Genomic DNA, 13,809 nt, shown 5'->3' with positions numbered 1-13,809 from the left:
AACGATTTTATACAATTTGGGACCTTTTCTATCAATGGCGGGATGATGAAATACAAAAATAGAATATTTAGAATGTTAGGCAATAAGGAATATTATTGACTTTACTTTTCTTTTTTCTTTTGTTATTTGACATTACATTTATAAAATGTTTTTTTTTCTTAGGATAGAATTGGTATGATTATATGATTTGTTATAGAATAAATTACTTAAACTATAGTTATCTCAGAAGGCATGACTGAATAAAAGTATAGTCAAATCTTTCTTTTTTTCAGTAATGATATGAGGATATATAAGTTTGGATTGATAATACGAGTTATTATGTAATTTAACTGTAATTGTGACTACGAAATGAATGCACAAAACTGATGAACCAACCGACACACTGCTTGTATATAAGTATGGACGAGAGCTGATGTTTTTATGTTTTGTTTGTTCGTTTGTTAAAAAAACAATAAAATTGTTTTCAAAAAAAAAAAGAATTTGAGAAGCACTGAAGGTTAATTGTCAATTATCAGGAGAATTATGTCAAAATGAGAATAAAAACACTGTTTTAAAAAAAAAAAAAGAAACAAAGTCAAATATATTCTCTCCTTTGGATGAAAGGATCGATTTGACCCCGTCTGCTTCTCTTTGCTGTGAGGCGTAATATCTGCTCCTGTTAACCCGTTAATCTTCATCGTAAGCGATAGTAAGAAAATCCTCTGTTTTAGGTCAATTTGTTTTTGAACCCAAAAGGGAGAAAGCACTTTTTAAAAGTGTTGATAGTTTACTAACTTTAAAAAATACTCAAGTATTATATATAAAGGAAGGGGGGGGGGGAGGGAACCCTTTCATTTTAAACCCAGAGCCTATTCTTTCATGCCGGAGTGTTGGAAGTTCGCACCCACCCCGTCTCCTAGGAAAATGAAATATTTTAGGATATACTAAAAAGGAAGAATATTTCCCCTAAAAAGAGAAGTAGAAGCTCAGAAGCAGAAACTCACCTCAGAAGCAGAAGCTCACCCTGCCCACCCCTTTGTTAATGGGAGGGCCACTAAGGCCTGGGGCCGAGTATTCTACATCACAAAGGCCTCTACACATCTCACCACCTGGCCTGGGAAGACTGCATCAGCCAGCACTCAGGTGAAGCCACGGGGTCCAGGCAAAGCCAACAAAGTTAGCTAAGACCCTCCCGCCCCTGGGAGTCTGACAGCCAATGGGATGCATTTCTGACACAGGAACAGGAAACACTCAGGTGGGTCCCGACAGACGGTAGGAAACAAAGGGATTCTCCGCATCTCCGCCCTTTCTTTTCCTTCGCCCCACATCCTGAAGCGTGCGATCTTCCTTTTCACTTTTGGAGCTCCGAGCCACGTGGTCCTGTCCACCCTTAAACCATCTTCCCAAACGGCCTCCAGGTTTCCAGTGGTTTTTTTTCCCCCACTTGGAACCGAACCCAGAAGGATGTTTCTTCCAACAAGGGAAGATTTAAAAAGAAAAAATAGTCTGGCCAGACGGACCACAGGCCTCTGCAACTTTCACCTGGAATGCACCCGTCAAAAGTCCAGACGAAGAGAAGACCATCGTGGTTTTTTAATTTCGTGGGAGAACAGGGAGCTTCAAAGGCGGAAAGAATAAACAAGAATTGGGCCAGCCTACCAAATGGGCCCAAACGCCCCGCAAAATGACGCTGGCTTTGAACTCGCCGGGGTCCTGCAACCAAGTTCGGAGTGAAGGTTTAAATAGGCCACAGGAAGAAGCTCATCCTTCCAAAAAAAAATTAATTTTTTTTTCCTTTAGAAAAACAACCTGCTTAACTAACCCGGAGAGGATTAAATTTAAGCTCCAGCCAGACAGGTTTTCAAGCTCAAGCTGTCTCGAGCATCACACAGAGGTGACTTTTCCGAAAGGCAGCCGGACTTCCTTGGTTTATTTTATTTTTTTTTCCCCCTTGAAGACGTTTCGCTTCTTGTCCGGGAAGCTTCATCGGTTCATTGTCCAGAACCGATGAAGCTCCCTGGAATGAGAAGCGAAAGGTCTTCAAGAGGGGGGGGAAACTCCCAAGGAAGTCCGGTTGCCTTTCGAAAAAGCCACCTTTTGGCACCACCGTGACTTGGATAATGGGAGAACCTCCACGGACGTCACCCAGAGGCTTCCAATCCGAGTAACACCGAAGAGCTTCCCGTCTAGGGGGACTTTCTTGAGAGCCAAACAAGCGGAGAAAAACCACGCTGGGCCCTTTTGAAACGCAACGTCATTAAATTTAGAGAGAGAGGGGGAAAAAAAACTGCAAAAAGGAGATCCTTGCAAAAGTGAACCATTTCATTTGGGCCACGTCGTTGAGAGTATTTTGCATTAATCAGAGGAGTCATAATTATTTTTATAACTGGGTGGATATATATAGATAATAGATATATAGATATAGATAGATCTGGCAGACCTTTCATTACCCAAAAGGTATCATCATCAGTGCTAGGAAGGAGCGGAGTTTGGGAGGAGGAGGAGGAGGAGGAGGAGGAAGACTATGAGGTCTTTAGTGCTCTGTGCACTTGGCTGTTTCCTTTGTAGATGTTTCATTATGCAAACTAGGTAACATCATCAGTGCCAGATGGGAGTGGGGTAGGGAGGAGGAGGAGGAGGAGGAGGAGGAGGAGGAGGAGGAGGAGGAGGAGGAGGAGGAGGAGGAGGAAGGAGGAGGAAGGAAGGAAGGAAGGAAGGAAGGAAGGAAGGAAGGAAGGAAGGAAGGAAAAAGGGGGTCATCGGTGCTCTCTGAGCTTGGTGGTTTTCTTGCAGACCTTTCAGTACCAAACTAGATAACATCATCAGTGCTAGAAGGGAGTGGGGTTTGAGGAGGAGGAGGACTATGGGGTCCCTGGTGCTGTCTGAGCTTGGTGGTTTTTTGTACAAGTTTCATTACCCCAATAGGTCTAGAAGGAAAGGGGTGTTGGCAAAAATTAGCACCAAGGTTAACACTGGATCAACCATCACTAGCTCAATCAAGGGACTGCAGGCATTCCTCAACTTACAGCAGCTCATTTAGTGTCCATTCAAAGTTGCAACGGCACTGGAAAAAAAACAAGGTTTACCACCATTCTTCCCACTTATGATCCTGGCAGCATCCCCGTGGGTCGTGGGGTTAAAATTCAGGATGGCTTGGCAACTGACTCAAGTGATAGTTGCGGTGTCCCAGGGGTCAAGTGATCACCGTTTGCAGCCCCCTGACAAGCAAAATCCATGGAGAAAACCAGATTCATTTTACAACGGTGTTATTCATTTAACAACTGGAGGGATTCACTTAACAAATGTGGCGAGAAAGGTTGTAAAATGGTTGTCCTGCCCCTGGTGGAGACGGAGGAACAGCCGACGGGGAGTGGAAGTGGGGCTCCGAAGGTTGTGGAGGAGACTGGGGAAGGGCAGAGGCCGGCTGGGCAGTCAGAGGAAGAACCAGGCCCATCGCCTCTCCATCCTAAGACACACAGAGAGGAGAGGATAAGGGAGAGACGTGAATAGCATGGTCTACGGGGGAGGAAAGGGTCCTGATCCCCTTCATGGGCTGCAGCTGTGACAACTGGATAAGAGGAAGGACATGCGTATGGGCAAGTGCTAGAAACAAGCATGGAAATATCTCCAGTTTATGGTTCCTCTCTGAGTTTGGCGTCCTTCCCAGTGTATATTCTGTTATCTGTGGATATCCTCCAGCCCTTATCTTGCCTGGTTTGCGTTGCTTTTTCCCTCCTTCTTCTAACTGTTTGTGTGGGAGATTTTTTTTTGGCTTCAATCAAGGATCTTTGGAGTTTGGAAACCAAGCGAAGGAATAAAAGGGGTTTCACCTGTTTTCTGAGACTGTGTTTGTTTTGTATCCCACTCTGGGTCATCACAATGGTTGTAAAAACTCACTTAACCAATGTCTCACTTCACAGCATAACGGTTGGGCTCAATTGTGGTCATGAAGTCCAGGTCTACTGGTACCAAGCCAGACAAATAAGCTAAAGTAAAAAGGGGAAGTTGCTCCCTGTTTATATACATGCAACACCCTCCCCCTTCTAGCACTGATGATGCTACCCAGTTTGGTAATGAAACGTCTGCAGGAAAACAACCAAGCTCAGAGAACACCAAACCCTGAAAAATATTCACCTTTATTGGAGTCACACTATAGATTCTCCCAGAAGATATCTATTGGGTTAGTAGGTTATAGCTTTAGTACGGCAAGATTCTGTTTATTGGGTGTAAGCACAGAAAGAACTGGATTCAACTGAATGATCTTTGGGCTTGGGACCAACATTATCTTCAACTTCTCCTCTCTTCTCACACACACAATCAAAAAGTAGAAAATAAAATATATGGGAAGAGTTAAGCATGCATGCACACCCATCAGGCGCCTGGGGTTTAGAATATTTACTCATTTTCAGAAGGCATTTTTAAACAGTTAGGAAGTAAACTCCACAGTCAGGTGGACGGGGCAGCTGTAACCAATTTAAACAATAAAAACAACACACTTTTCAAACTTCCCAACCCATTTGAAAAGCAGAAACAAATTTTGAGACACAAAGTAAACAAAACAAAACAAAACACAGTAAAACAATGATAAAAGTGGACACGGTCAAAGCTGGGCCTATCTTACAGTCAGCAAAACACAAGAAATCAAAGAGCAATAAAACTGCATTAATCAGATCATAACGAGACAATAAAACAGATCTGGGTGGCCTGGAAATCCTTCTCAGTGGGGAGTTATTCGGTGCAGCTCGACAACTTTACACAAACAAAAATGTGAGTTAATGTTTCAGGAATCCCTTCACCGCAGGAGCAAAGTCCGTTTAGATGGGATGGCCCATAAACAGATGCCTCTTCGAAAGAGCTGGAAAATAAAAACTTACCAAAGTGAGGTACTTATGAAGTCGGGAACCATTATTTCACTCGTATCTTTTAACTTTTAAAATATGGCTTTAACATATTTATGGTTTTATCTTTTTTTTTTACTTCTGTTGAGCACTGTCCAGCGTCAAATCTTGTAAGATGGACAGCCATATAAATTGGATGGATGGATGGATGGAAATTGAGAGATATGAAACTGGATAGATGCTAGATAGACAGACAGACAGAGCTGTATCAAGATGGATAGATAGCGATAGATAGATAGATGGATAGATAGCAATAGATAGATAGATAGATGGATGGATGGATGGATGGGTGGATGGGTGGTTAGATAGATAGATAGATAGATAGATAGATAGATAGATAGATAGATAGATAGGAAGAGGGATGGATCGATTAATGGATAGATAGATACATATATCAAGATGGATAGATAGATAGATAGATAGATAGATAGATAGATCAAGATGGATGGATAGATGGATAGATAGATCAAGATGGATGGATGGATGGACAGATAGATCAAGCTGGATGGGTGGATGGATGGATGGATGGATAGATAGATAGATAGATAGATAGATAGATAGATAGATAGAGCTGTATGAAGATGGATAGATCGATCGATCGATCGATCGATCGATAGATAGATAGATCAAGATGGATGGATAGATAGATCAAGATGGATGGATGGGTGGGTGGATGGATGGATGGATGGATGGATGGATAGATAGATAGATAGACAGATATATCAAGATGGATGGATGGATGGATGGATGTAGATAGATAGATCAAGATAGATGGATGAATGGATAAATAGATAGATAGATAGATAGATAGATAGATAGATAGATAGATAGATAGATAGATAGATAGATAGACAGATATATCAAGATGGATGGATGGATGAATGGATGTAGATAGATAGATCAAGATAGATGGATGGATGGATAGATAGATAGATATATCAAGCTGGCTGGATGGATGGATACATATATCAAGATGGATGGATGGATGGACAGGTAAATACAACAGGTCCTCAACTAGCAATCATTTCTTCACTGACTGTTCAAATTCCGGTACTTGCACTTACGACCATTGCAGCACCCCCATGGTCACATGATCAACGTCCCAGCACCTGGCAACTCACCTATATTTATGACGGTTGCAATGATTCACTTAACAACCGTGACAAAAAGGGTCCTAAAATGGGAGATACTCCCTTAACAAACGCCTCACTTGGCAACATAAATTTTGGACTCACTTGGGGTGATCCAACCCTTCTCATTCGGCCATGGTTGATCCACTAGAAGCACCTTCCTCTCAGCACCCGTCCTTGCACCATCGACTTCAGGCCTGCAGGATCTAGAATGTTCCTTTTCAGGCTGCGATCGCAACCCTATCATTTTTGCTCGCCCTCCTGGTGTTTATCTCAAAAGTAAATGCCAGCCGCTTGTTGACTCACCCTCAGTTTTAACCAAGCCAAGGAAATGATGCCCGCTGGATTATTCATCCCCGTCCTTCGCCTCGACTCATCTGACTTCGTTCATCTGCCACCACCCTTGTGGAGACAAGGGAGTGAGATCTTCCCCTGTCATCACCAGCTCAGACTATTATTTTTTAAGATTTATGTGTAACCCTCGTTATTTTTATGAATAAACCAAGGTAGGGAATGACACGTCTCTCTCCTCCGATTTCTTCCACAACAACCACCCTGTTAACTAGACTGGGTTGAGAGAGAAGGGCTGGCCCAATGCTATCTAGTTTTCGTACCTAAGGTGGGACTAGAACTCCCAGTCTCTTGGTGACTGGTTCAAAGTCACCCAGCTGGCTTTCATGACTAAGGCAGAACTAGAACTCACCGTCTCCTGGTGATCGGTCCAAAATCGCCAAGCCAGCTTTCATGCCTAAGGCGGGACTAGAACTCCCCAACTCCAGGTGATCAGCCCAAAGTCACCCAGTGGCTTTCATGTTAAGGCAGGCCTAGAATTCCCAGCCTTCTGGTATTTGGCCCAAAGTCACCCAGACATCTTTCATGACTAAGGTAGGACTAGAACTTAGTGCCACTGGGTGATTGGCCCAAAGTCACCCAGCTGGCTCTCATGCCTAAGGCAGGACTAGAACTCACCGTCTCCTGGTGATTGACCCAGGCAGCCAGCTAGCTTTCAGAGCTAAGGCAGGACTAGAACTCCCCTTGCTCGCTGGGGAATTCTGGGAATTGACGTCCACAAGTCTAAAAATTGCCAAGTTTGGAGAACCCGGGACTACACTAAAAACTACCAGCCAAGAGATTTTCAGAAAACTTTCATATAATACACATTGCCTTCTGAAAAACCTCCAGTTGCCTCCTGAAAAATCACCTTTGGGACAACATGACCTGGATGAACGGTGTGGGAGTAGGAATAGATTTTCAGAGGGGAAAAAACTGCAGACCACAGGAACCGTTAGCACCACTCGGGTGACCCTGAGGACACAGATAAACCTCCAAGTGGCCTCAATTACCCTCTGAAACAGGGGCCTTCCAACTTGACAGCTTTAAGGCTTGTGGACTTCAACTCCCAGAATTCCTCCTCCAATCATGTCAGCTGAGGAATTCTGGGAGTTGAAGTCTACAAGCCTTAAACTGGCGAAGTTTGAAGGCCCTTGTGATGGATGGATGGATGGATGGATGGATGGATGGATGGGATAACATGAGATAAGGTAAGGTAAGGTAAGGTAAGGTAAGGTAAGGTAAGGTAAGGTAAGGTAAGATAGATAGATGATAGATAGATAGATAGATAGATAGATAGATAGATAGATAGATAGATAGATAGATAGAGATAGATAGATAGATAGATAGATAGATAGATAAGATAGATAGATAGAGCTGGATGGATACGGAGACAATAGACAGGCAGGCAGGCAGGCAGGCAGGCATGATAGAATTCAGGGGTCTTCAAACTTGACCGCTTTCAGACTTGTGGACTTCAACTCCCAGAATTCCTCCTCCAATAATGTCAGCTGAGGAATTCTGGGAGTTGAAGTCCACAAGTCTTAAACTTGCCAGGTTTGAAGGCCCTTGTTCTAAAAGGATGCCAATGACCAGCTGTCTGCAAGGAGTAGAAATCCTTCCATTCCCCACCATCCAGTCAGAGCTGAAGAAGCTTCTGGGATGAGAAGCGAAATGTCTTCAAAGGAAGAAACCAGAAAGTCCAGCTGCCTCCTGAAAAAGCACCTCTGGGTTTCACATAGCGCAGAATCAAAAGCCATTCATCCCTGATTTTCATCCCTGTCACCTTCGCACACCTTCGCACATCTTCCCAAAGAGCCCACCTGCAAACCCTTCCCCTCGACTGCTCTTTCTTGTCCACCAGCCTCACTGAGCCACTCAAAATGTTCTGTGAAGCTGAAGGCTCAAACCTCACGGAAGAGACGCTGCTCGGCCTTCCGCCATCGAACCGCTACAGGTAGGCCTCGCCTTACGACCGCCACTGATCCCAACGTTCCTGTGGCTAGGCGAAAACATTTAAATGAATTTTGCCTCCTTTTACGACCTTTCTCGCCACAGGGGTTAAGGGAACCACTGCGCCCGGTAAGTTAGTAGCACAGCTGTTAAAGTGAGCCTGGCGTCCGCATTGACTATTCTGGTCAGAAGGTCGTAAAAGGGGATCGCATGGCACTGGAACCGTCATAAATATGAGTCCGTTGCCAAGCGACCAAATTTCATTCCCATGACCATGGGGGAATGCTGCAACGATCGAAAGTGTTAAAAACGGTCATCGGTCGCTTTTTTTCAATGCTGTGGTAACTTTGAACGGTCCCTAGACGAACTCTTGTCGGTCGAGCACTACTACCTGTAGTAGCAAATGAAGAGTAAGTAAGTCACGGCCGTTTCCTGCATCATCAGGCCTTTTGACTTCTCCAGTGTGTCTCCAGACCTCACCAGGCGCAGGTCAATCAGAACCCCAGGTGCATTGTGGGAACTGAAGAGGCTGGCTCCTTCCTGGAGGCTGGGCCTCACACCAGGTAGGTCGAGGCTGGGTTTGGCCTTTGTTTGGGCTAAAGAGGGCTGACTCTGCTCTGAGCAGGGCAAATGCACTTTCACCAGCTTCCTTCTTTCTGCACCAACTCCGAAAGCTCAAACTGCCCAAAAGGAGCTGCTGATCCAGTTCCACAGAGGAATCACTGAGTCTGCCATCTGCACCTCTATAACTGTCTGGTTCGGTTCTGCAGCCCAACAGGAAAGACACAGACTCCAGAGAGGAATTAGGACTGCAGAAAGAACAACGGCTACCAACCTGCCTTCCATCGAGGACGTGAATCCTGCACGAGTCAAAAAGAGGGCTGTGAAAATATCTACAGACCCCTCACATCCTGGACGTAAACTGTTTCAACTCCTTCCCTCAAAACTACACTATAAAGCCCTGCACACCAGAACAACTAGACGCAAGAACAGTTTTTTGCTAAACAAACAATTCCCTCAACACTGTACAAATTCTTCACTACTATTACTATTAATCTTCTCATCACTCCTTCTCACCCCTCCCCTCCCACTTGTGACTGTATGACTGTAAACTTTATCACTTGTATCCTAACGATCTCTATTGTTTCCTAGTATGATTTGATTGCTTATTGTGCCCTATGACTATCATTAAGTGTTGCACCTGATGATTCTTGGCTCTTGACAAATGTCTCTTTTCTTTTATGCACACTGAGAGCATTTGCACCAAGACAAATTCCTTGGGTGTCCAATCACACTTGGCCGTATTAGAAGTAGAATAAAGAATTGCTCTGACAAATCCGGTCCCTGCCATTACTACACCACCAGCTGAAATCCTCCCAGCTGATGAGATTCACTGTGAAAGCCTCACTGGTTAGATATGGCAAGATTGATCGACAATCTTCACCTCTGAACATCAGTCCAGACTGAGGTGCCTCTCTCTCTCTCTCTCTCTCTCTTTTTAAAGACTGCAGTCTGGGCATTAAGTGCTTCTTGGCAGCCTCTCTGCATATCATCCCAGATCTTCTGGGAGACCAGCCACACAGTAATGTAGCCTAATGAATAAGGATGCCAACTTCTCTGTGGTTCTTCTTCCAAGCCTCACATAGTCGGGGGAAATGAATTATACCAGAGCCACACTGTTCTGGGCATCTCAGTTGTTTGGCTAAGGTTTAAGTTATAAGAATTACTTAGGCAAGGCGAATGGCATGATGTGTTTAGCCCGCTGCCCCTCCGTCAATGGCCTCATCCAGAGGTTTTTGCAAGGCAGGTTATCAATAAAGGAGAATATTTGCAGCTCGGGGTGGAAATCAGGAGTCCTTGGCGCTCTCGGAGGTTGCTTGTTTTGTTGCAGACATTTCGCTACCAAACTAGGTAACATCATCAGCGCTAGTAAGGAGTGCGGTGCAGAGTGCAGAGTCAGTGACAGCAAACCCCCATTCCTTACTAGCACTGATGCTGTTGCCAAGTTTGGGTGATGAAAAGTCTGCAAGAAAACAAGCAAGATCAGAAGGCACCAAGGACTCCTCCACACAACAGTTCATTTAGTGGCCATTCAAAGTTACAATGGCACTGAAAAAAAAAGTTACTTGTGAACATTTTTCACCCTTACAACCACTGCAGGATCCCTGTGATCTCACGATCAAAATTCAGGCGTTTGGCAACCGACGTGTATGTATGATGGTAGCAGTAACCCCAGGGGGAAGTGGGGGCAAGTGATCCCTTTCGCAACCATCTTGCAAGCAAAGTCGATGGGGAAGCCAGATTAACTTAACTGTGGAACTAACTTAATTAACTGCGGTGATTCACTTAGCAACTGTGGCGAGAAAAACTGTAAAATGGGGCAAAGCTCACTGAAAGCTTTCACTTAGCAACAGGGATGTTGGGCTCAACTGTGTACAGAACTGACCCCTTTAAAGAGAAAATTGGAATTATCCGGATATCCATGACAGGAAAGACAATTAGGAGGGACAAGATCCCATAGTCCTTGACCCAATCCTGGTCTTTTGTCCTTACTGGAAAGTCAAGCCCTGCCTTCGTGCAGCATCTGCAAGACCCTAAAGACCTGGCTCTGGAAATTTGCCTGCAGACCCCAATGGGAGAGTTGAACTCTGAAGGTGGCTGCTAGACTGACAGCAGGATCCACCTTCCCTCCCCTGCGCCCCCCTCACCCATCTTCTTTGCTAATCATATCCATGCATTTTCCTTGTTTTCTTTTTCCTTGTTCATTTCAGGCTTTTATTTTACTTTTGCTTTGTTCCAACTTCCTTTTTTTTTCTTTTTTATGTTTGTGAGCTGCTTAGAGTAAGGTGAGCCGATGGTGAGCGATAAATGGCAAATCAATAAAGAAGAGGAACTAGATAGACGAAAATGCCAAATCCAGTCTGAACATCTGGCTGACTGTGCGACGAACCATAACAATAAACCCTCTAACACCATCAAACATCCATATCTGCCTATCCCAGGTCCTCGGTAAAGACTCAATAGGTAGATGAAAACACCAAACCCAGTGTGAACTTCTGGCTGACTGTGCAATGATTAATAACAACAACAATAATATACAGACATTTCCTGAACAGCTCTGAGGTCCTTGTTTAGGCCTTGAACTGCTAAGTTTTTATGAGTCCCAGACTGTGACCTGAATTGTAGATTAAATAATAACAATACCAGGTCCTTGGAAAAGACTCCATAGGTTGACAAAAATGTGAAACCTAGTCTGAACATCTGGCTGACTGTGGAATGATTAATAATAATAATAAAGATATCAATAATAATAACCATCATCATCATTTGCAGGCATTACCTCAACAGCTCTTGGATCCTTGTTTAGGGCTTGAACTGCTAAGTTTTTTTTTAACATTCCCATAGTGTGAATCAAACTGTAGAATAAATAATAACAACAACAATACCAGGTCCTTGGAAAGGACTCCATAGGTTGAGAAAAATGTGAAACCCAGTTTGAACATCTGGCTGACTGTGCAACGATTAATCATCAATCATCATCATCATCATATACAGACGTTACCTCAACAGCTCTTCAGTCCTAGTTTAGGACTTGAACTATTAAGTTTTTACCAGTCCCAGACTGTGAATGGAATTCAAGATTAAATAACAACAACAATCCCAGGTCCCTTGCAAAGGACTCCACAGACAGACAAAAACGTGAAACCCAGACTGAACATCTGGCTGACTACAAGAAAATAAAATATAATAGAAATACTAGTAATACTAATACTAATAAAATACAATAGAAATACTAGTAATACTGATACTAATAGTACTAATAGTAATACTAATTCTAGTAATATAATAATGCTAATAATAATACCAATGCTAATAATAATGCTAATGCTAATAATAACAATCATACTACTATTAATAAACCATAATAATAAGGCAATCCCTCCCTCCTACCCGGGCTGAGCCGAGCAACCCAGCATCTGGCGGAGGAGCCAAAACTGGGACCCTGTACCGCCCAAAAGAAGGGGGAAATGGGAGGCTGGGGGTGGGAAGCAGCCCCTCCCCCAGGAGGGAAGGAGGGAGGGAGGGGGGATGGCAACCCCAAGTCCCGCTCGCTGGCCCTCTGGCCCTCCCCCTCTCCCCAGCCCCCCAACCCCCCCACCCAGCCCCGGCCGCCCCCTCCTCACCCACCGGAAGCGCCCCCCGCAGTGCTGGCACTGGTCGCCCACCCAGCCGGGCTGGCACTCGCACTGGCCGGTGCTGGGCTGGCAGCGTCCTCCGTTGGCGCAGGGCTTCTCGCACGCCTTGCCATCCGCCGTGGTCGACTCCGCGCCCCGCGCCGCCAGCAGCGGCACCAGCAGCAGCAGCATTCGCCACGGCAAGGCCGGCAGAGCCTCCAGCAGGCCGGACGACGCCCCCCGACGACGACGACGCCGGTCCCACCGCTCCATGGCCGGAGCCCAGCCCCCGAGGGCGCGGAGAACCGGGGGGGGGGCCGCCGACGGCCGCTCTTCGGAAGAGGAAGAGGAGGAGGAGAAGGGCCGGCCGCCTTTTTTTCCCCGGCTCTCACGCCTGACCCGCCGCCGCCGCCGCCGCTTTCAGTCGCCGGACCCTCCGGAGGTAGAAGCGGCCCGGAGCCGCCGCGCCGCCATCACGCACGCGCGCGCGCGTCTCCTCCCGATGGCGTCACCCGGCCCTGGACGAGCGCCCAAGGCGGCGAACGAGCGTCTGCGGACGTGTCGGCGGGAGGACTAGAGCGGCCACCGGCCGCTCTGACCGCGCCAGAAAGGCCATAGAGAGGAAAGCGGAGTTGTCGGTTTCCCCGGCAACGGGCTAAGGGGGTGGCGGAGAGGGGGGGGGTGAGTGGGCGTGGCCTCTCCGCCCTCAGGCTTCGCCCACCAGCAGGTGGGAATCCAACCGGGGGAGTCAGGGATTCAAAGAATGCCGCTAGTCCTCGACTTAGGACCCCAACTGAGCCCGAAATTTAGGACGCAAAGGGAAACATTTATTAAAAGTGGGGTTTTGCTCCCTTTTTATAACTCCTTTTTTTTTTATTTTTGGCCAGGGAATCCCTGCAGTTGTTAAATTCGTCACACGGTCGTTAAGCGAAGCCGACCCGAGGACACTGCAACGGTCATAAATACGAGTCAGTTGCCAAGCGTATGGGTTTCAATCACATGACCGTGGGGATGCGGCGGCGGACATTTAAGTGTGACAAACATAACTCGCTTTTTTTTCAGTGCCGTTGTAACTTTGAATGGCCACTAAACGGACTGTTGTAAGTCGAGGACTACCTGTACTAACGACTCAGTTAAAGCTCTGGCTGCATTTGGGACTGTGTGGAGCACCCTGTGGTCATGTGACCATGTTTTATGCCAGCTTTGCCCAAACTTATCCCTTCTGGGTTTCGGCAAAACTAACCCCATGAAGAACCATAGATCCGTTTAACGACTGTGGTATTCAATTAACGACTGTCACAGAAATGTTGTTAAAACTGAGAACAGTGACCACACACGACCATA

At 45.8% G+C, this 13,809-nt stretch overlaps 1 protein-coding gene across 2 annotated transcripts in view; it reads right to left on the bottom strand.

Moving 5' to 3' along the window:
• The window catches only part of ATRN (attractin), a 199,042-nt gene extending 186,067 nt beyond the window's left edge, over positions 1-12,975 (bottom strand). For both annotated transcript variants that reach the window (XM_087935676.1, XM_087935677.1), the window contains exon 1: positions 12,479-12,975. In XM_087935676.1, coding sequence (XP_087791802.1) covers positions 12,479-12,738 — 260 coding nt within the window. In that variant the 5' untranslated portion in view covers positions 12,739-12,975. The remainder of the gene's footprint in view (positions 1-12,478) is intronic.
• Positions 12,976-13,809: the final 834 nt, after the last annotated feature.

The sequence above is a fragment of the Pseudonaja textilis genome, chromosome 6 (assembly GCF_049901715.1).
Source record: "Pseudonaja textilis isolate UNSWEBS1 chromosome 6, rPseTex1.2, whole genome shotgun sequence".
Lineage (NCBI taxonomy): Eukaryota > Metazoa > Chordata > Lepidosauria > Squamata > Elapidae > Pseudonaja > Pseudonaja textilis.
Note: the sequence above shows the minus strand (reverse complement) of the source record. Positions and strands in the feature narration are given on the sequence as shown.